The 21,057-nt window shown below is 59.2% G+C and overlaps 9 protein-coding genes across 9 annotated transcripts; 5 read left to right on the top strand and 4 right to left on the bottom strand.

Moving 5' to 3' along the window:
- Positions 1 to 356: 356 nt before the first annotated feature.
- Positions 357 to 2,689, top strand: CcaverHIS019_0509030 (uncharacterized protein; the record flags this gene model as incomplete). The annotated part of the gene is made up of 9 exons (XM_060602113.1): positions 357 to 700; positions 730 to 803; positions 836 to 859; positions 892 to 1,013; positions 1,049 to 1,134; positions 1,428 to 1,557; positions 1,589 to 2,150; positions 2,184 to 2,569; positions 2,603 to 2,689. 9 exons carry the CDS (start codon positions 357 to 359, stop codon positions 2,687 to 2,689), a joined length of 1,815 nt encoding a protein of 604 aa, XP_060458540.1.
- A 477-nt stretch (positions 2,690 to 3,166) lies between these two features.
- On the top strand, positions 3,167 to 5,095 carry CcaverHIS019_0509020 (uncharacterized protein; the record flags this gene model as incomplete). Its single annotated transcript, XM_060602112.1, has 3 exons — positions 3,167 to 3,543; positions 3,575 to 3,632; positions 3,665 to 5,095. The coding sequence occupies 3 exons, from the start codon at positions 3,167 to 3,169 to the stop codon at positions 5,093 to 5,095; spliced, it is 1,866 nt and encodes a 621-aa protein (XP_060458539.1).
- Positions 5,096 to 6,437: 1,342 nt separating this feature from the next.
- CcaverHIS019_0509010 (uncharacterized protein) lies at positions 6,438 to 7,215 on the bottom strand (the record flags this gene model as incomplete). The annotated part of the gene is made up of 3 exons (XM_060602111.1): positions 6,438 to 6,470; positions 6,518 to 6,697; positions 6,838 to 7,215. The coding sequence occupies 3 exons, from the start codon at positions 7,213 to 7,215 to the stop codon at positions 6,438 to 6,440; spliced, it is 591 nt and encodes a 196-aa protein (XP_060458538.1).
- Positions 7,216 to 8,369: 1,154 nt separating this feature from the next.
- COG3 (uncharacterized protein) lies at positions 8,370 to 11,201 on the bottom strand (the record flags this gene model as incomplete). Its single annotated transcript, XM_060602109.1, has 7 exons — positions 8,370 to 8,780; positions 8,814 to 9,113; positions 9,151 to 9,317; positions 9,353 to 10,313; positions 10,349 to 10,519; positions 10,556 to 10,957; positions 10,992 to 11,201. The coding sequence occupies 7 exons, from the start codon at positions 11,199 to 11,201 to the stop codon at positions 8,370 to 8,372; spliced, it is 2,622 nt and encodes an 873-aa protein (XP_060458537.1).
- Positions 11,202 to 11,980: 779 nt separating this feature from the next.
- On the top strand, positions 11,981 to 13,406 carry CDC11 (uncharacterized protein; the record flags this gene model as incomplete). The annotated part of the gene is made up of 5 exons (XM_060602108.1): positions 11,981 to 12,050; positions 12,199 to 12,469; positions 12,510 to 12,765; positions 12,810 to 13,153; positions 13,190 to 13,406. 5 exons carry the CDS (start codon positions 11,981 to 11,983, stop codon positions 13,404 to 13,406), a joined length of 1,158 nt encoding a protein of 385 aa, XP_060458536.1.
- Positions 13,407 to 13,986: 580 nt separating this feature from the next.
- On the bottom strand, positions 13,987 to 15,945 carry SRP54 (uncharacterized protein; the record flags this gene model as incomplete). The annotated part of the gene is made up of 6 exons (XM_060602107.1): positions 13,987 to 14,099; positions 14,134 to 14,587; positions 14,639 to 15,595; positions 15,629 to 15,700; positions 15,734 to 15,832; positions 15,868 to 15,945. 6 exons carry the CDS (start codon positions 15,943 to 15,945, stop codon positions 13,987 to 13,989), a joined length of 1,773 nt encoding a protein of 590 aa, XP_060458535.1.
- Positions 15,946 to 16,664: 719 nt separating this feature from the next.
- On the top strand, positions 16,665 to 17,962 carry PPG1 (uncharacterized protein; the record flags this gene model as incomplete). Its single annotated transcript, XM_060602106.1, has 6 exons — positions 16,665 to 16,902; positions 17,006 to 17,130; positions 17,276 to 17,544; positions 17,590 to 17,751; positions 17,786 to 17,906; positions 17,942 to 17,962. The coding sequence occupies 6 exons, from the start codon at positions 16,665 to 16,667 to the stop codon at positions 17,960 to 17,962; spliced, it is 936 nt and encodes a 311-aa protein (XP_060458534.1).
- A 254-nt stretch (positions 17,963 to 18,216) lies between these two features.
- Positions 18,217 to 18,798, bottom strand: CcaverHIS019_0508960 (uncharacterized protein; the record flags this gene model as incomplete). Its single annotated transcript, XM_060602105.1, has 3 exons — positions 18,217 to 18,458; positions 18,494 to 18,608; positions 18,646 to 18,798. The coding sequence occupies 3 exons, from the start codon at positions 18,796 to 18,798 to the stop codon at positions 18,217 to 18,219; spliced, it is 510 nt and encodes a 169-aa protein (XP_060458533.1).
- Positions 18,799 to 19,471: 673 nt separating this feature from the next.
- Positions 19,472 to 20,741, top strand: RPL6 (uncharacterized protein; the record flags this gene model as incomplete). Its single annotated transcript, XM_060602104.1, has 3 exons — positions 19,472 to 19,553; positions 19,971 to 20,271; positions 20,417 to 20,741. 3 exons carry the CDS (start codon positions 19,472 to 19,474, stop codon positions 20,739 to 20,741), a joined length of 708 nt encoding a protein of 235 aa, XP_060458532.1.
- Positions 20,742 to 21,057: the final 316 nt, after the last annotated feature.

Raw genomic sequence — 21,057 nt, 5'->3', positions numbered from 1 at the left:
GGAAGGTAGATCGATGTGCAGGATGGTTATAGCTGGATCACAGGCGTGGGCTAGGAAACAGTGAAGTGATATATGGAGATGGAGGATGGAGGAGTTGTGAGCGTCAGAGAAAAGGATGATAGGATCTCTAGGGATATAGCGTAATGCTCTACGTTGTAATGTCACCAAAAAAAGGTTCTACCTTGACTGAATCACTATCGCGTAGCGGTCGACGTTTAGATCTTCTCTACAACTTGCCGCGAGGTTGTCTTCACTGCTACCCTCCCGTGTCGGGTTGCGGATCAGCTTTGCTCCGTACACATCCTTCCCAACTCGTCACCTCCACCGCGACCGAAATCTCAACCTCCCACACGACTATGGCCCGTCTCGACCCAATTAACCCAGAACCACCCCGCCAGCGCAAGGGCAAGCAGGGGAAGGGTGGCGACCCAAAGCCATCCATCCGCCCTTCCGAAGTGACGGCCGGCGGCAAGCCGCTCGTTGACCTGGACGCGGACGATCTGCGCGCAGCAGGTGTGACCTTCACCGAGGGTGACATGGAGGACCTTCCAGTCCCAGTCGTCGTGGATCCGAGCCCCGAAGATGAGGCGGAAGACGACAGGACGCCCCAGGAGCGCGCGGTCGAGGCGTGGTGGGACGAGTTCTTTGACTCGATGGTGTACACCATCCCCTTCTCCTTCCTTTTCCTACTCCTGGACATGTGAGTCGCATGCGGGCACGCTGACCCAGTCTGAGTAACCAGACGTATGCGGTCGAGCGGCGGCCAAGCTATTACTTCAAAAACTACGCTTTCGCCCTTCTCAGTACGCCGAGCCCCAGATCTCGCTGACACCAGCCCTTGGCGTGCTCGTCTTCTACAGTGCGCTGGCCGCTTGATAAAGCTGACATCAGCCAACCGCCATATCGGCACGTCCAAGCTGTGTCTGTTCCTCACGACCGCCGCCAGCATCGCAGCGTCAATGCGCGTCATCTGGCTCATCAACCGCGCGTCTTACCTCAGGGTCATGGAGCAGGTGAGTTGCGCAAATCTCAGACCAGTTGACCTTAGGGCCCGGCGTGTGGCACCATCTGGATCGCGACTATCGTTATGCTCCCACTTGGGCGGGCGTTGCTCGCCCTCGTGGTGTGGTACGGGTATGTACGGTACAACGAGTTCAGTGTCAGCCCGTGATGAGCATAGAGATCCATGTATCGTATGGCTGCGTGGTTCAGTGGTGAATTCACCCCAGTTGGGCGAGCAAGCAGGTGCGAGGAAGGCGCAGCCACTACTATGCCTCATTCTATTGACAACATCTTCCATTCACATCTACTCACATCGTCTCCTCATATCACATACCTTCAAGTCACGGTCTTCAGACTTGGTACATACATATCTTCCATCTTGAGGATACTATGCGCTTTGGATCCGAGTCACCGACCCCAGGCAGCGGTCCTGTACCCTGCCTCCTCAACTCGCCGCCAGGTCGCCTGCGATCCGGCTCGAGCTCCACCTCAAGCGGCCCATCGTGGCTCCGCACCGCCGACATGGGCCACCCGCTCGTGCGCTTAGCCCCGAAGGTGAGTTGACCAAGGTGTCAGTTTACATCAGCGTCCCAGGCGTAGACCCAGTACCCCGCCTCGCACAGAGCTTCCCCCTTCCTCGCCCTGGCGCACATCACCTTACTCGGGCTCACGCGAAGAGAATGTGCTGGTGAGCGGCCGTCCCACGCTTATGGGTCGCTATCACCGGGACACGCCAGATCCGCGCTCTAGTTCCACGCTCCTTTATCGGATCAAGTTTGACGACTGCGACGGCGACACACTCCGCGAACCCGAAGATGAGATGGACGAGATGGAGGTCGCGCGCTCCCGTGCCTCACCCGCCTGGTCTCCACTTGAGAATCCCTTCATCGTCTCGCCGTCACTCAATTCCCAGAACTTGCTCCACGGCGGCCAGAAGCTTCAGGAGCCCGAAGACCTGCTGCAGTTTCCCTCACCCCCGCTTCCGCGTCCACCGTCGCTCAGCAGTATTCCCACCCGCAGTTATCCCAAGGACGAAGGGTGGCAAGAGATCAAGGAGTTAATAAACCGCGCCCGTGGCCGCGTTTCTCGCCAGCGAGGACCACCACACGACAGATGGGGCTTTGCTATGACCCGCGGCATGACGATCGGTGAGCTTTAAGCACTGTCTAAGCTGACTCCAGGCTACAACCCGTATCAGTACAACGGCAACCCGTCATCGGACGAACGTAAGATGAGGCGCCGGCGCTTTCGATCAGCCAGCCCAGTCGAGTTCTCCCCAACGCCCCCGCCGCGTGAGTCGGGGACGTCGAGCGTCGAGCGCTACGCCTCGTCCCCGCAGATTCCTGCCGGATTCACGCCCGCCCCGCCTCTTCCTCGGGCCCCAGCGTGGCGCGGCCGACAGCTGTACGAGGTGCTCCAAGGCGCTGCCCAGCACTGGCAGGTGCCTGGCCAGTTGAGGGAAGAGGCCAGCGACAATGACGACAGCGAAGAGGTCAACAAGCGGAAACATGAGGCAGACAAGGGCAAACCGAGCCCACATTTGTCAGACGTGCGCCAGTTGTCACCAGTAAGAATGTGGAAGACCAGAGTTTGACATCAGGCTTCGCTGGCGGCCCGTGAGGCTCGCATCCGCCACTTCAACGACGTCGACACTTACCAGCTGCACGTCGAGCACGTCTTGGGATAGATGTGGTACATGGGGTGAGTTTGAGCTGTGAATACAAGAGTCTCGGGAGAAACGGCTTTGTAAATTCGGGAGCCGCTGCCGAGAATCGCCGCAGTCATGTTTTGATCGTATGTGAGTCTGGTTTAGATCAGAGATGTCTGATGGCCCTTCGTGGCTGGAGGCGGACGACGCTCGTCTTTGATGATTCATCTGTGCCGATCATCTCAGTTTTGGCAGCAGTAGTCCGAGAATTGGCCGATAACCCGAAGCATTTGACTCGGGTTCGACTCGGTGATTGGCAGGTTTCTAAAGCGGAATTCGAGTCTTGCCCCAAGCGAGTGTCGGCCTCCGCCGACGATACTTTGCCATCAGCGCCGGAACGGTGACATGAGATGAGACTCCTCCAATCTTAAAATAACGACAGCGAGCGCGACGGCGAACAAGGCTCCTTCCAGATCAACCATACAATTGCCCTCTGTCAATGCAGACCACACGACAATGGCCAACACAACCGACCGCGACGACCAGCTCGTGCGTGCGCTCACCCGCCAGAGCCGCTCCGAGATGGACATAAACCATGTACCCCTCGAGCCGATCATGTCCTCCTCGCACTCGCTGCATGCGCACTTTGAGGAACCCGAATCAGAGTCCGAGACCGTTACCCGGCCAGTGGTAGATATCGAGCACGCACCAGTTGATGACGACCCGCGCGAGTGGAGCGACCGGAAGAAGAACTTTGTGCTCGCGCTCATGACGATTGCAGTAGTCGGGCCGATGATCAGCCCAAGCATCTACAACCCCGTGCTGGACGAGGTCGCGGCCGACCTCGGCGCATCGCAGACGCAGATCGGCCTCAGTCTATCCCTCTACATCCTGTACGCGATAATGTGATGTGGCTGACGTCAGCTTCCAGGGCTGTATCCCGCTCGTGTGGACGACTGTTGCCGAGATCGTCGGGCGCAAGGTACCTATTCATACATTCTTTGCTGATGTCAGCCTGTCTACATCGCCTCCTTCGTGCTGTACACGGCGGGCTCGGCTGCTGGTGGTCGCGCGCCCACCATGCCTCTGCTCATCGGCATGCGCATCCTACAGGCTGTCGGTTCGTCGGCCGTCGTGTCGTCTGGTGCAGGATCTCTCGCGGACATGTACGAAGTGCGCGAGCGCGGCCGTCGTCTCGGCTGGTTCTATGGTATGCCGATGCTCGGGCCGACGCTGGGTCCGCTCATCGGTGGCGCGCTCGGCAACGCATACGGCTGGCGCTCAACCATGTACTTCCTGGCCGTGTTCGCGTTCCTCATGACCGTCGCCTTCTGTTTCTTCCCAGACACGTGGCGCCGCGAACGAAGCAGGGTGTACCAAAAAGCAGTCGCGGCCGCGCTCCGGCGCCAGCTGAAGGCGCAAGCCGTCTCGGAGAAACGCGAGGCTAAGCGAGAACGTAAGCGGGCTCTCGGCCTCACGAGCACGGCAACCACGCCGGCCGCGACCAACCCGCCCACGCCGGGGATCATGACGCCCCTCGAGACAGAGTACGACGCTGAAGCCGCGTGCTCACCTGCCCAGCCGTCCTTGTTCGACCGTATCCGCGCCCGCTTCGGCATTCGGGAGCGCGGCCCAAGCCCTTCATTCGTCGACCTCAACCCGCTCCCATCCACGATCTCCGTCTTCCGCTCGCCTACGAACGCGGCCGTCCTCGTCGCCTCCGGCCTCCTCTTTGCAGTCCAGTATACGACAACATACACGGCGAGCGTGACCTTTGCCCGCCCGCCATACAACTACAACCCACTACTGATCGGCGTGGTCCTAGTCTCTTTTGGGATGGGCAATGTCGTCGGCTCAGTCGTAGGCGGCCGATACAGCGACCATGCGCTTCGTCGCTTGACGGCCAAGAACGGCGGCGTTGCTGAACCAGAGATGCGCCTGAAATGCACCCTTCCCGCCATGCCCGTCCTCCTCGCCGCATACCTCATCTACGCATGGACCGCCGATGCGAAAGTATCCATCGCCGGACCTGTCGTTGGGCTCTTCCTGGCCGGGTTTTCGCTGCTTTTCGTCTACTCGTCCACTCTGGCTTATTTGGTCGACTCGAATCCCGGCCGTTCGGCAAGCGCCGTGGCCAGTAACAGTTTCGCGCGTGGAGTTGTGGCCTGCGTTATGAGCCAGGTCGCCATACCTATCCAGAACGCTATTGGTGATGGCGGGCTGTATACTCTGTTCACGGGGGTGTTGGCCATGTCGTGTGCAACCCTCATTCTGGTCGCTTATCGCGGTAAGGGGTGGCGCGAGGCGCGCGAGGTGAGGAAGGAGGCGCGGAGTGCGGCGGCAAGCGTCATCGGGAGTGGGGCTGTTAGTGGTGTAGCGAGCCGGAGCGATAAGGGGGGGAGTAATACCCCGCGCAACGCGTCTACAGTTGCCGAGGAGAAGTAGTGTAGCATAGATATCTGCATTAGATGGGTTTGTTTTGGCTGGATCGGGTCTTCCATTCACCCATTGTACACCTCACTTACTGTACCACTCACCACCGCTCACCCTCAGTCCTCAGTATCATGTCGTCTCGCAGCCACACACTTACACCCACTCACACCGACCCCGGCCAGTGGACTGGGATGAAATCGTAATCGGTTTCTGTTGGGCCAGCTTACCCCATCCTCGGAACTGTTCCACCCAGCTTTAGCAGTCTCGCAGTCTCGCACTGCCAATCCACTCGCTCCCGGTCCCCCCGCTCCCAATCCCGCCTTAGCTACTCCATCAAAATGCGGCCAGCTCGCTTGTCTGACGGAGCTGGCGTCGGTTCCGCGCATCCATGCTGGCGTAGGTATGGCGCTCCTTACTGTACTTCTCGCCGTGGCCGTATTCGTGCTCGCGAGCGTACGCTCTCTTTCTGAAGGCCGGTAATGAACTGGCTTGCGTGGCTTAGGTCGGAGTGAGATACCTCCCAATCACACAACCATCAGAATCTGCAGGTCAAGTCAGAGCAGTCTCAGCGAACGGACATCAGTTGAGTTTGTTACTGTCGGCGTCATCTGGGCTATGCTTGCTCCATCGACAGCATTTTGCATGGGAACTACAGGCTAGAGGATGCCCCGCTCCCATATGCTCTGCACACAGTCGGGCTGCGTTAGGTCTGAGCGGGGGTTGCGCTGTGGAGAGTGGTCCAGGACGCACTGGCACTGTCCCAGTCCTTCATGTGCGCCGGTTTGTGTGTTTGTCGGAAAGCGCGCCGACGCGGTTAATGAATGCCTGATGGTGCCGCCACAGTCCGGGACGGGCGCCTTGCCCAATTCTTATCGTGGACATAGCCGGTCACCGATAGCCGGGGTGGGCAGCCAGCCCAGCCCATGCGGTCCAATGGACACCTGGACGTGCGACTGCCGCTCGCTACGCTCGCTTTCGCGCTGGTCTCAACACATGCATACACGCGCTCTCTTCAGCCTACATGCTCCGACCTAGCGGGGCGGTACAACGCCGGCGAGTCTGGCCACGCTTTGCTCTGTTCACTGTTGTCTGTTCTCTTTCTGTTTTCCTGCCTTCGTTCGTTCGCTTCGTCTTGTTCGATTCCTTCTGACTGCTACTACCTCTAGTCTCTCCGGCTACGACGCGCTCGATGTGGTTGTGTGAATGGTGTGATGGTGGCAATGGACAATGGATGGATGTGGGATCGGGTGGGATGGTGGATCCGTGTGGACAAAGATGGAGATGGATGAGGACGGTGAGAATTGAAGGGCAGGACAGTTTGCCCTCGCATACAACTTTGCGCTTGTGTGCGCTCTTAGAGGTGGTCGCGCAGGATGCGCTCGCCCATCTGTTTCGTCAGCAATGATCCGTCAGAGGAAAAGCGAGGAAACTCACGGGGCTGACCCCGCGACGACGGGCGCCTGACTCGGAGAAACGGCGACGACCCTGCGACATGCGCCTGTGGTCGGCAGGCGGCGCCGGCGGCGCAAGCATAGGCTGCGACGGCGGAGCCGCGTGTACAGGCGGCGGGTTAGGCGCCGACGGCTGGGCGGCCTGCGTCGGCATCGGAGTGGGCTGGTGTCAGTGATGCGATTTGCGATGGGTGTGTGGAGTCGAAACAGCGTAACCTTCTCCCGGCGCACGGACCCAGGCCCCAAGCCCCAACTGTGCGGATCTGCGTCGGTCACGCAAAGGTATGAGGGGGGACTACTCACTCTGCCAAAACCGCCGAGCGAGAGACGGCGGAGTGCGCCCTCGCCACGAGCAAGGTTGTCACGCAGCGCGGTCGCCTGCGGCGGGCTCATGGGCGTAAAGCCTGACACGGCTGTCGGGCTCATGCTCATGCTCATTGCGCGACGGGCGCCACCGTGCTGCGCGGCAGCCCAGCCGCGCTCGCGCAGGTCGCCGATATCGCCAAACGAGTCGGCTGCGTGCGCGTCAAAGCTGTCCTTGGGCGGAGATGCCTTGGTGCTGTTCATCGAGAATGCGTTCCACTTGCCAAACAAGCCTCCGGCTGACTGCGAGAGACCGGCACCCGGCGCGTTGCGGGGTGCAGTGGCGTCCTGACCGATAGGGATTGGCTGCGACGGCATCTTGGCCTGTGGAGTGGCGGTGGCGGCGCCGGTCTGAGGGGATGCGGACGAAATGGTGGGCGGAGTGCGAAGTGCTGAGGGTGGTGGCGATGTCGCTTGCGGGCTGGCTTGATGAAGACTAGAGTTGTTGTTGGGAGATGGGGTGGTTAGTGTTGTGCAAGTGGTGGGTCGGTGAGGTTGAAGGCGACGGGAGAAGGGGGGTTTAATGTGGAGAGAGATGGGGGCGTGTGAGCTTGGTAGGGCTTTATAAGTGCGTGGGCAGCTGACTTGGACTTGACCTAACAGGTGGCAGGTGGGACCAGAAATCAAAGTCACTTTGGATAGCTGGATACTTGGGAAATGGCCGAGGATAGAGGGATGATTAATCATTGTCCATTAACACAAGAGAGCGGTTCCTAATGACCGCTTGAGTGAATAAGGTCTAGTGATGTGTGGCACGTCACCAGCATCACCAAGCATCACCAAGCATCACTTGCCGCTGACGTACCCTGATATGAACCCTGACACCTGCTCATTTTATCCAATCATATGATTCATCTTGCCGGTTGCCGCATCGCACAGACCATCAAACAGACGTTGCCCCGGATTATTACCCTTATGACTGTCTAATCCAACCAATCAAAAGTCTCACTCTATTTCGAATCTCGACGTCTTTGGAATCCAGGTTGTCCTTGCCCTGGGCCCTGGGCCCTGGCCCCTGTACCTTATTATCTTATTCTACCTATACCAGCCAACACCCCACCCTGTACAATCAACCACAACTCGTACTAAGTGCTCAGCCAAGCCAGCATACAGCATAATGTTTATTTATCACGCCGTGGGTCGTGTGCCAGTATAACAGTATACCTACATACCGTGGCCGTGGCTGTGTGATGACCTTGTGTCTCAGTTGCAGTTGGTGTTGCCTCTGTTGCCTCTGGCGCCCTTTTGTGATCGGAACTTGCGGCCCCACGTATCTGGGTCTGTGCAAATGGCGTGTGGCGCAGATCCCGGTAATTGTCTTCTGACTCAGGAACAGGTGCTGCCACAATCCTACCACATCACAAAGTGACTTCCACACTCAAACCAGATGATCGTCCTCAGCAACAGCGCCTAGCATCATGTCACGTCTAGAGATGCTACTTTTGGCCCTCGCGTTTAGGAAAACGACCACACTAGCCACGCAGTGGCGCCTCGAGCTGCGCGGAAACAGCCGACGGTGTACTCAGCGCAGCCGCAGTCGAAAAGTCGTACTCTGACCGCACGAGATCGTGGAAGTGACGATATGTGTCAACAATGCTGAGCTGCGCTGGTGGGACGAGCACCCGCACAGTCTCCTCGTCCTGGAGGTACATCATGAGCTCGCGCTGCCAACGCAGCAGCTCGTCCTCGGCCGTCTTGCGAAACTCGTCGTGAACGGCAGCCACGGCGGCGGGCTTGGCCCACTCCTGCTCCGCGAGCTTACCACGGTGACTTGACAGATGTCCGGTGCACCGGTCTATGAACGCGCGCAAGGGCGCGGTCGCGGCCTGGGTACAACGCTCGATGAGATCCTCGCACGCGCGCTTCAGTTCCTTGTCGAGATCCTGGACGTCAGTCACGCCCGAGCAATAACTCACCGTCTTTGCGTCTGGCGCAAAGTCGCCACGGGGCGTCCCTCGCCCGTATCCAACAAGAGACGAGACGTTCTCCATGAGCGCTCGGAGGAAGTCGGTCATCCCATGCCAGTCGCGGTGGCGGCTCGCCCTGCCGAGATCTAAACCCCCCGTCATCTCCTTCAATATAAGGAGATGTCTCACGAGGAACAGACGCCCGTCCACTCCTTTGTCCTTCTTGGCACCTATGATGTCTGCTGCTGCTGACAACGAACGGCGGCAAGTCAACACCGCCTCCTGGGCGAGATCCACGAACACGACCTCCTGGAAGTGTCAACAATAAGCCGACATCAGCACCTACGTCAATGTGCGTGTAGAGAGACGACAGCACAGAGAGCGTCGTCCGTAATGTGGGGTACCACGTCTCCTGCCCGTCTGGTGGCGGCAAGGATAAGAACGCGGGCTCGTCGTCGTCGTCGTCGTCGAGCGACAGGTTGACCGTTCTGCGGACAAGAGGCTGACCAGCAGCTGCGATATCAGCACAGGCGTCGCCATGCACTCACGTTCTGACTGAAGCTTTTCGGGGTAGTCGAGATCGCCGGGCTTCGCAGCGTAGTACTGCACGTCGGACTGGATGAGGGCCTGGGCACGGAAGACGAGACGCGTCTGCGCGTCCTGCAGAACCATTTTGAGGAGGATCTCAGTGTGTAGCCTCGTGAGCGGCTTCCTGCGCCTGCGCGGTACGGGCGTCTGCGCATGCGAGCCACCTCGTGTGCCAGAAACGGCGGAGCTCATGCGGCGCAGACTCAGCTTCGGGCTGGTTGGCGAGAGGCCGCCGAAGTAATCGTCGCGGTCCATCATCGGAGAGGCAAACCCGGCTGAGGAAGGGGTAAAGATGAGAACCTCGTCATCGTCATCGTCATCGCCGATGTCCTGCACCATCAAGGCCTGTAGCACAGTGCAGACCTCTTGGAGGACGGTGAGGGACGGCTCGTGCAGGATGCGTGGCCTGATGTGGTCATACAGGTGATCGCAGAGACCCTCGAGGAAGCCGTACAACTGCGCCTCGCCCGAGAGGAAAATCTGCTTGAAAAGCTCAAACTCGTCCTGGCACGTCTGCTTCAAGTAGCTGCATCCGGCGCGAGTGAGGTCGACGAGCTCGCTGTGCATTGGGTCGAGTCTTGCTATTTCCTCTGCGACGCGTGGGCCGATCAACGCTTGTCGTACCGAGACGTAAGCGGTGTGGCAATCCGCCAGGATGAGTGGTAGCTCGTCCTTGTTCGCACTGATGCGTTGCTCGAGCTCGGCAATGAGCGGCCGCAAGGATGCCGACAGCGACGAAAAGCGGTTGTAGACGAGGCCGCGCCTGACTGTCTCGGATAGCGACTTGTCTGACACGCGCCTCCCGATCTCCATACCGAGGGCCTTGATGGCCGCGACAAAGTGGAGACGGATGAGAGTCATGCTCCGCGTCATGCACTGTTGATAGCGGATGAGGTACAGCTCAGCATCCTTGAAGTCGCGCTGATATCAGCTCAAGTCCTCAGCAAGGGGCTCACATTCTCTCCAAGGTAGCTGATGCACTCGTCCAGGCGCTGCACCATTGGCAAGAAGTCGGGGTGCAGCACCAGCTCGTTGCCGGGATTGTTGAGCATGCGCTGCGCCGTGTCAAGGAAGGTGAAGTATCCCAACCGGTGCGCAAGCTCTGACGTGTGCGTCAAGAGGTGCGTCTGGTGTTAGCTACAACTTTCTATGCAGAAGCTCACCTGTTCCTCCAACAGATCCTCGCAGGCGCCGCGCAGGCTCTCGCTGCGCTCCTCGACGTACTCGAGGGCCTTGAGCATATCGCCGACCTCGCCCTCGCCCTCGCGAAGCAGCTCGATGAGCCCATCGCATTTCTCCCTTAGTCCCGATATCTCTGCCAGGTGTTCCCGATACAGGCTGTCTTGCTCGTGTTCTGCGGATAGTGCCAGCGCCGCAAAGTGGTCGTGGAACTGCTGGGGTGTAACGATGGCGAGCTGATGCAGCGCATCTTGTGACAGCCCCGACGGCACTGGTGTGCCAGGCGAAGTGGGTGGGGCGCTCGCACTCCCAGCCCGCGAGTGCACTATCCGCTCGACCTGCCTATTGCGTGGGGTCCCGGGCCGTGACCCATCAGCTTGGGAGAACTGCTGTCAGCTGGTTTTAGAGGGAATAGGTCACCTTGTCGGGTAATGGGCGTTCGCTGAAGCGCTCCTTGATGAGGGTGATGCTCTGGACCTCATCGTCCGAGAGAGGTGCGCGCGCCTCCCAATCTCCTAGCGAGATGACGTGCTTGGCCGCGAGTGGTGTACCTGCTCGCGAAGCTGCTCCACTTTGTGGGAGGGGAGTGCGGCGGAGGTTGAACCCGCCCGGAGTTGCTGGGCGGGACATGATTGTGGTGGTTGGAGACGACTTGCGACTCGAGTGACGATTGCAATGTCGGTGATGGTGATGGTGACGGTGACGGTGACGAGTTGGATTGGCCTACCTGTTGGATTCTGGAATGATGAGGTTGGTACGGTAGAGGATCATCGAGGAAGGCCTCGTGTTTCATACTACAAGGGACAAGGGACCAGATATGCCACGCGAAGATTTAAAGAGGTGGATTAAATAAAAACGCGGTTTGAGGAGGGAGAAATGGAAACGGGACGTGGAGGAAGGATAAAGGGAAACGCCTGGGGCCGTCGGATTGTACCCTGGACGCATGGACATAAGGCACACTGACCTCGGCTTTGACCTCCTTTGGCTCAAACAGACTGGGTTGTACTACACAGCACTTGACCTAAGTATTCCAAGGTCTAAAGGTGTCCCAGGTGGCCAGGTGCAACCCCCTTCCCGCGGTTACCCTCTTTGAGACGCCAGACACGCACCACGCCCCCAGGTCCATCCAACAGTCACACTCTCAAACCCACACACCCACACACCCACCACGTCCCACCCCCTCCCCCCGCCCTCTTACTCGCTCCGACTCGCAAACTCCTTCCTCCTCATCACTCGGCCTTCCAACTCGGTGCAATACTAGAACATCTCACTTTCGCGACTGCTCATCCTGGTTGGCACCCCTTCCTCATCCTCAACCCTTCGCTTAACCAAACCTCACACACCGACGTTCACGCGCCGGACCGTGCCTCAATCTCAACTCACAACCTCCACGCGTCCTCTCATCAACCATGGCCTACCGCGCGTCGCGAGGAAGGAAGCAAGCCAAGAAGGGCGTCCAGCTCACCATCATGGTAGTTGGTGAGTATCTCGATCCAGCCGCGCGTCAACGCTAGCGCGATGAGTCGGCTCAGCAGGACAGTGCACGGTCCTTCCTCATCGTGGCGATGGTGGCCGGATATCGTCCCACCGTCCCACCCTTCCTCCGAGACGATGTAGCTGACCTCAGGCGCGTCCGGCACTGGCCGCACGACCTTTGTCAACACTCTTGTTGAGGAGCCGCTCCTCAAGCACCGGTACCAGGAGCTCCTCCGTGACCCCGAGAACCCCCGCTCGGAGATCGACCCCGTTGTCGCCGAGCAGGTCGCTGCCGAGGCTCACATTGAGCGCCAGATCCAGATCAAGCCCGTCAACTTTGAGCTTGAGGAGGACGGTGTCCGCATCGCCCTGACCGTCGTCGACACGCCCGGCTTTGGCGAGGGCATTGACAACGAAAACAAGTGGGTGTCAGTGCGCGATCTTTGCTCATACCCTCCCCAGCTTCCAGGAGATTTGCGCCTACCTTGAGCGCCAGTACGATGACATTCTCGCCGAGGAGTCGCGTATCAAGCGTAACCCCCGCTTCCGTGACAACCGTATTCACGCACTTCTCTACTTTATCCAGCCCACCGGCCACGCGCTCCGTGAGATGGACATTGAGCTCATGCGCCGCCTCTCGCCTCGCGTCAACGTCCTCCCGGTTATCGGAAAGGCCGACTCGCTCACGCCCTCGGAGCTCAAGACGTTCAAGAAGCGCGTGAGTTTCAGCAATTGAGATGTGAGCCAGGCTGACAACAACAGATTATGGAGGACATTGAGTACTACAATATCCCCGTGTACAACTTCCCGTACGACCCGGAGGAGGACGACGAGGAGACTATCTCGGACAACCGCGAGCTCCGCGGCCTCCTTCCCTTCGCCATCGTCGGTGCCGAGGAGGAGATCATGATCGGCGGCGAGGCCGTCCGCGGCCGCCGCTACCCCTGGGGCATTGTCGAGGTTGATAACCCGGACCACTCGGACTTTGGCCGCCTCCGCTCGGCGCTCCTTGGCTCGCACCTCACAGACCTCAAGGAGATCACCCACGACTTCCTCTACGAGAACTACCGTACCGAGAAGCTCTCGCGCTCGGTCGGTGGGGACGCGTGAGTACAAGCCTGTTCAATTCTAACTGACAGTAGCGCTGCGGACACGGCCCTCCTCCCCGAGGACATGGCCAACCAGTCTGTCCGCCTCAAGGAGGAGCAGCTCCGCCGCGAGGAGGAGAAGCTCCGCGAGATCGAACTCAAGGTCCAGCGCGAGATCCAGATCAAGCGCCAGGAGCTGCTTGCCAAGGAGGACAGCCTCAAGGTCCTCGAGGCTCGTCTTGCGCAGCAGAACTCTTCCGGATACGAGTAGACGGCGCGCGACGCAAACGCAAACACAACCCGAAACAAGTCCGCCTAGGAATGTCCATAATGCCCTCCCTCATGTCCCTCATGCCCTCGACCGCGCCGGACAGCCTGCTATTCTATTTACCCCCTAACTACTTTGCGTGTGGCAGCCATCTTTTCTTCCGGCGCTGCTCCGTTTATACCACTGAAGAGCGATGCGAAATGTTGGCGCGACGGTGGTGGTGGTTGTGCAGGTGGTCTGGGCGGGGTGAACGGGTGACTTGGCAAACCGGTCAGTGTGGTGCCACATCACACAACTCTCTCAACTTGCGCCCAAAATACCGCTGATGTTATGCATTCTGCTGCTGATACGGAATAGCTAGTATAGGTGAGACGCTGTGTACTCGGCTTGCGGCGAGCTTGGCGCGCGACACGAGCAATGGTAGTTTGGTGTGGTTGATGCTATGATGCTGCAGTGCAGGGCAGATACGTTGCACCTGCGTGATAGGATTCGGGGCTGTTTAGGTGGTGCTCGGGTGCTCGGGTGCTCGGGTGCGCGTGCGCTGGCACTTGCCCTCCGACCTCTGCTGGGCTTGGCTTGAGGCTTAGCGCCCGCCGCCCATGCCGCCCATCATCTTCATCATCTGCGACATGTCGGGCATGCCGCCGCCGCCCATGCCTGGCATCCCACCCATCCCACCCATTGACTTCATTGCCTCTGTTCCGTCAGATAATCCCTGGAGAAAACTCACCCTGCATCTCAGCCATGTTGGGCATGCCACCGCCACCGCCGCCCATCATGTTGCGCATCATCGAGCCCATGTCCATACCACCCGGAGCGCCGCCCGCGCCATCAGCACCGCCCATACCCCCCATCATGTCCTGGAGCATCTTCTGGGCGCCCTGCGGTCCAGCGGCGCGGAGCTTGCGCATAAGCTCAGGCGGCATGGCCTTGCGCATCGCCTCGATCTGGGCTGGCGACGGCTGTCCGTTCGGGCCGAGAGGCTTGCCACCCATCGCGCCCTGCATCTTCTGCATGGCGTTCATCCACCCGTTCTTGCCGCCCGCCTGCCGCGCCATACCGGCCATCATGCGGGCTTGCGCAAGCAGCTCCTCGACCTCGCGCACGCTGGTACCGCTTCCGCGGGCGACACGACGCGCGCGCTTGTTCAGTCCAGTCGGATTTCCGCCCTTGTCGAACGTAAACTGCAGTTAGTATGTCGCATTTGCAATGTGAGTAGGGGAGCTCGGACTCACGAAAATGAGCCCATCGGAATCCAGCTCGTCGGTCCGCATGGCGTCCGTGATGAAAATCATGCGCTTGAGCTTGGCCGCCGCCTCGTCCTCATTACCCTCCATCATGCCCTGCGGCATGCCGGGAATCATGCTCGCAATCTTGGATAGCGAGCCCATGCCCATGATGGTGCTGAGCTGCTCGCGCCAGTCGCGGATGCTAAACTTGCCCTGCTCGAGCTTCTTGGCCAAGTCCTTCTGCCGGTCGGGGTTGGCGAGTGCCATGTCCTGCATGTGCTCCATGAGGCCCTGGAGGTCGCCCATCCCGAGTAGCTTGCTCACGAACGGCTGAGGCGCAAAACGCTCCAAATCGTTCAAGTGCTCGCCGGTACCGAGGAAGATGATGGGCGTCTTAGTGGCTGCGACGGCCGAGATTGCACCACCGCCCTTGGCGTGGCCATCGAGCTTCGTGACGATAATGGCACCAAAGTCGGCGCTGTCCTTGAACGCGCGGCTCTGGCTCTCTGCCGCCTGACCGATACTCGCATCCAACACCATGACTGTCATGCTGGGCTTGACGGCGGCTGAGATGGCCACCATCTCCTCAAACAGCTCGCTCTCCTGCTTGTGTCGTCCTGACGTGTCGACAATGATCACGTCGAACCGCTCCTTGCGGAACTTCTCCACACCCAACGACGCGATCGCGACGGGGTCGGTCTCAGTGTACGAGCCGTAAAAGGGAATCTTAGCCTTGGTGGCGTTCTGCTTGAGCTGGTCAAACGCACCGGCACGGAACGTATCCGCGCACACGAGACACGTCCGGAACCCGCGCCGCTGGTAGTGCACCGCGAGCTTGGTGCAGGTCGTCGTCTTACCCGCACCCTGGATACCGACGGCCATGATCACGTTCACCTTGCCCTTGACGGGCTTGTATGGCTCTGTCCCGGGGTCGACTAGCGCGACGAGCTCATCATAAACGGCCTGTCGTCAGGTTGCTCTGATAAGCCGACCAACCTTCTGCACGACATTCTTCTTGTTCACTTCGCGTCCGCCCGCCTTCTCCGCTTCCTCGAGGCTGCGCTTTACCTGATGTCAGCTCCTATTGCCTGTTTAGCTCACCTTAGCCTTGACCTTGCTCCGAAGCGACGCTACGAGCTTGACGTTGACGTCCGACTCGAGCAGCGCGGCACACAGCTCCTTGAGGAGCGCATCGATAGCCTATTATCAGTTCCCCTCTAATCTGTCAAACGCACCGCCTCGTCGATGCTTGAAGAGCGGGAAAACTGGCTGAGGGCGCCATTTAGGCGCGCCCCGAGGTCGGCGAGCACCATGGCGTCAAGAGATTAGGGGAGGGTGTAGTGGCGATGGACCAGAGTCGTTGGAATCGAGTGTTCAGTCAGAGGGGGGTGGTGCCTGTCATGTCATACGTTATTTGTTCCTCCCGTTAATAGGGCTTGTTTGAGCGTCGTTGAGCAGCTCCGCGTTCTCGGAAATGCAGGCACCCGAAGCGTTGACCGTCAACTCGGAGATGAGTAGTGTCGTGCGGACCATGTTAGGTTATAGGTGTAGAGGCCAAGAACGCGCGTCGTCGGACCACACATTCGCCACCCAATGTTCAATGTTGGTTACGAGCCCCAAACCTTACGACTTGCTTGAGTTGAGAGTTGAGAGTTGTTGCAACTCGATCAAGCAGCCGCAAACAGCATTCATCACAGAAGGAGTATTGTCACATGCATAGAAACGAAAAGAAGAGTGCATGATTTGTTTGAGTGCGAACGATTGCTCAGCGCCTCGAGCTCCATGGGCCTCCAGCATTGTTGACCCGCCACGCGATCACTACTCAGGCACAACAACCTCACGGTTGCATCACTTGTGTGTTGGCGTTCATTCCATCTTTACATCGTCCATCGTCCATCGTCCGTTCGTCCATCACCTGTCTCGTCCCGTTCAACAACAACCTATACCCCTTCCCTTCCTTCCCAACCTCCAGCCTAAACGAACGCCTGGCCTAGCCACCCTTCGTCCACCTAACCCCACGCCCGCTTCATGCATGGCACCCTTCGACCTCGATGCGTGCATCGACCGCCTGCGTGACAAGCAGCTGCTCGGCGAGGCGCTGCTGCGCGAGATCTGCGAAAAGACAAAAGAGGTGCTCATGCGCGAGAGTAATGTCGTGCACGTGAGCTCACCAGTTACGGTCGTGGGCGACATCCACGGCCAGTTCCACGACCTCATTGAGATCTTCCGTATCGGCGGACCTGCGCCCAATACAAACTACCTCTTCCTTGGTGAGCCAAAACGAGCACCTGGAGGCTCGGCGCTCGTACCGAGCTGCGACCCCAGGGGAACTGATGCGCTCGGTCGCCGGTCTCCGTTCCCCTCTGACACTAGGCGACTATGTTGACCGCGGGTTGCATTCGGTCGAGACGATCTCGCTACTCACATGCCTCAAGTTGCGGTATCCAGAACGTATCCAGCTCATCCGAGGGAATCACGAGAGCCGCGCAGTCACACAGGTACGTCAGTTGCAGGCGCAGGGATGAGAACTTCCGAGGATACCTGACTCCCATGAGGGAGGGGCCGGCGTACACTGCTTGCAGGAACACGGCTCCGAAGAACGGATTACTGAGCGCCTCTTGTTACCAACGCAGCTGATTACAGACATATGGCTTCTATCTCGAGTGTACCCGCAAGTACGGATCGCCAACGGTGTGGCAGTATTTCACCGACATGTTCGACTTCCTCACGCTGTCGGTCGTGATTGACGACGCCATCTTCTGCGTGCACGGCGGCTTGAGTCCCAGTATCCACCACATCGACCAGATCAAGGTCATCGACCGCTTCCGTGAGATTCCGCACGAGGGGCCCATGGCCGACCTGGTGTGGTCTGATCCTGACCCAGGGAAGGAAGACTTTGCCATCTCGCCAAGGTGAGCTGATTAATTTTATGTCGCCGGGGACGCGCTAACGTCCAGAGGAGCCGGGTACACGTTCGGTAGTTCGATCGTCAAAAAGTTCCTCACCCTCAACGGGATGAACCACGTGCTGCGCGCACATCAGCTCTGCATGGAGGGCTACTCTGTTCAGTTTGACGACCAGCTGAGTACGGTGTGGAGCGCGCCAAACTATTGCTACCGGTGAGCAAACCCCTGGGAAGGGAGCTGACAGCAGATGTGGGAACATGGCGAGTATCTTAGAGGTGTCGCCAGGAGGGCAGCGATTCTTCAACGTGTTTGACGCGGCACCCGAGAACGAGCGCGATGGACCAGCACAGCAGCAACAGCAGGCAAGAGTGGGTCCATGCTATGCACAACGCTAATACAACAGGCGATAGAGTATTTCTTATAGATGCGCCATCAAAACGAGACGAGGACCGGTCACCAACCAACCATCTGATTACCCAGCATTGTAGGCTCCAATAATGTACCCATTGTCGCTAGGTTGTGGGGAAAGGGGTGTGAGCGGGGAGGGGAGGAGGTGGTTGTCCAAGTGCGCAAGATCGAGGCGGTGGTGATGAAGCGGGAGAGTAGACGCGAGATGAGGAAACCAGGAGTGGAGGAGACGAGACGGAGATGAGAAGTAGACGACAGTGGCGGTGACTCCTAGTCCCACTCCATCTCGGCGAACAGGCTCTCGGCGAGCCCAAAGCTGCGCCCGACAATGACGCCCGGGGCGCCATTCATGACGCGGCTCAACTCAGGCAGCCGCCACTCCTCTGTAACCCGCCACCGACGACAGAGGAAAAGCTTGGCGTCACCAGTAAACCCCATGACAGGTTCCATGCGGAAATACCGCGCAAACGAATCAAAGAAACTCTCTTCAAGTCCGAGCGAACGCGACTTCCCTGTCGTCAGCATCCAAATTATAGATCCTTCTCACAAGCAAGGATGATCTCGGGCCCAAACACGTCCGAGGGCGGCATCTCACCAGCCTCGGGTTCCGTAACCTCCAACAGAGTCCTCAGGAGGGGCGGGTATAGGTGTGGGAAATATACCTGCATCAGTTAAGCCTTAAGCCTTATGAGGACTTACGAGATCACACATGAGGATGTGGGTGAATGGCCTAAACTCGTCCAATTCCGCCTTGTCGCCCCACGCTAATGGACGCGCGAACACGGACGCACCACCGTTCTTGCCCTCTCCCGAAGCGGACCACGTATCGATACTGCTCTGGCAGAGGGGCATGACGTTCGGCAGGTCTGTGAGCACGACTGTGTCTTCTGGATTAAGCCGTGCCGCGAGATGGAGAGATGCGAGTGCCTGGCCCGAGCCGAGCTCTAAAACGCGGTGGGGTCCCTCATCGCGAAAGAGAGAACAGGGGGGATCGAAGGGTTCTTTGGATCCAGGAGGAGTTGGGGTCAAGTATGACACGAGCGGCCCACTCGCCTCCCATACCCTCCCAGCGATGCCATATCGCCCAATCGCGTCAGCTTGGGCGTGTGCGTCCGCTCCTTCAGCAGAGGCAGTGTTCGCCAGGTGTAGAGGCCTGATATCGAGCCATGCGGGGAAGTTGGGATCGCGTGTTGGCTCGGAGGGGTGGATCATGACCAGCTAGACAACTCGATTGCTAGTTGGAGATCGGAAGTCGGATGACGTCGTGTCAACGCAAACAAGTTGAGAGACAGATCTGTTATAGCTCAGGCACCAAATCCGTGTATTCCTCATCGGCCTTCGCATTTTAGCCACGTGACAATTATATTCAGTTCAAGTTGGCGCCACGCCCGGAGAAATTTGTATTCCCGATGGCTGGGGAGGCCAGTTTCGACGCAGTTGGATGTCGAGGTCGGTCCGCCGAGCTGTGAGCTGTAACCCTCAACAACACAAAAGTGCGCGCCGACGCCGACGCTGCTGACCCCAGATGGCCCGCTCTACCCCGATCTCGCGCCACGTCGGCCGCCTGTCGCGCTCGCAGGTCGCCGCTAAGCGTGGTCTCTTCAAGGGTGCGTCCGCGCGGACCGGGAGGAGGATGGAGTTGGAGTTGGAGCTGGCGGTGGCGGTGAACGAAAGGGATGGGACGAGAGCGAAGAGTGCGCGAGTCGGGGAGTGCGCGCGCAGAGGGCGGCGAGAGATGTGTCGAGCGTCGAGCGTCGAGTTGTGCCGAGATGCTTGCGCGAGTGTCTGTTGAGATCTGCAATGGTCTCGAAGCACTCGAGCGAGTGTGCAAGTGCACAGCGAGCGCGATCGAACGCGCGCGCTCTCACCCCGTCTCTTTACGCCATCGACGTGCACCCGCCTTTCTGCGCGCCTCGACTCGCGTGTCTCGAGAGTCCCGAACCATCCCTTGCACACCCTTCCGTCCAACTCGACTCCTCCGTCCAACCCCGGCAACAACCCTAAACGCATGTGCTAACCCGCAGGCAAGAAGACCACCGCTGCCCCCAAGAAGGCTGAGGCCCCCACCACCGTCGAGAAGACTGTTGGCGGCAAGGCCAACGGCGAGAAGCGTGTGATCCCCACCAACAAGGCGTCCAAGTACTACCCCACCGAGGACGTCCGCAAGCCCAAGCAGGCTCGCAAGCTCGCCGCCAAGGCCGGTCTCCGTGCCTCGATCACCCCCGGCACCGTCCTCATCCTCCTTGCCGGCCGCTTCTCGGGCCGTCGTGTTGTCTTCCTCAAGCAGCTCGACTCGGGTCTCCTCCTCGTCACCGGCCCCTTCAAGTGAGTCCGCGAGGGCGGAGGTTGTTTGCGCGAGCCGCACCGAGTGCCCTGGGAGAGAGAGGGGAAAGAATTCGGACGCTCGACATTTGTCGGATCTCTCTTCTCTCAACCATATATGAAGCCCCCAAGAATCCACTAACCCCAGGCTTAACGGTGTTCCCCTCCGCCGCGTCTCGCAGGCGTACGTCATCGCCACCTCGACCAAGGTCGACGTCGCGGGCCTCAAGGTCCCCGAGTCGGTCAACGACGCCTACTTCGTCAAGGCCAAGTCGGCCAAGTCGACCAAGGAGGGCGAGTTCTTCGGCGAGAAGGGCGAGAAGAAGGCTTTCCCCGAGGACAAGAAGTCTGAGCAGAAGACCGTTGACGCCCCCGTCCTCGAGGCCGTCAAGAAGGTCGACAACCTCGCCAAGTACCTCAAGGCGTCGTGGGGTCTCTCCAAGAGCGACCGCTTCCACGAGCTCAAGTTCTAAGTGCACCGTTAGCTAGAGCTGGGGTCGGGCGCCGGGCATGGTAATGCATGCATGTACTACCTTTACGCATCGCGGGAGCGGGCGTGGGTTCTTGATTTGTTGACTTGGAGGTCTTGAGAGAGTGTTGACGGCGGCGCGGGTGGTTCTGATGCGAGTGAGTGTTGGTGTGGGTCGAGTTTGTCGCGGAGGCGGAGACAAGAGCACAGCGAGAGCGCGGACAGGAGACGTGTGGACGGCTACCGTAAGGGTGTCGGAGTCATCCACTTGAAGGTCTCGCGAAGTGAGGCACTGGGAGGGGAGCATTTCGGTGGTGGGA

The sequence above is a fragment of the Cutaneotrichosporon cavernicola genome (assembly GCF_030864355.1).
Source record: "Cutaneotrichosporon cavernicola HIS019 DNA, chromosome: 5".
Lineage (NCBI taxonomy): Eukaryota > Fungi > Basidiomycota > Tremellomycetes > Trichosporonales > Trichosporonaceae > Cutaneotrichosporon > Cutaneotrichosporon cavernicola.
This window is presented reverse-complemented; position numbering and strand designations above follow the sequence as displayed.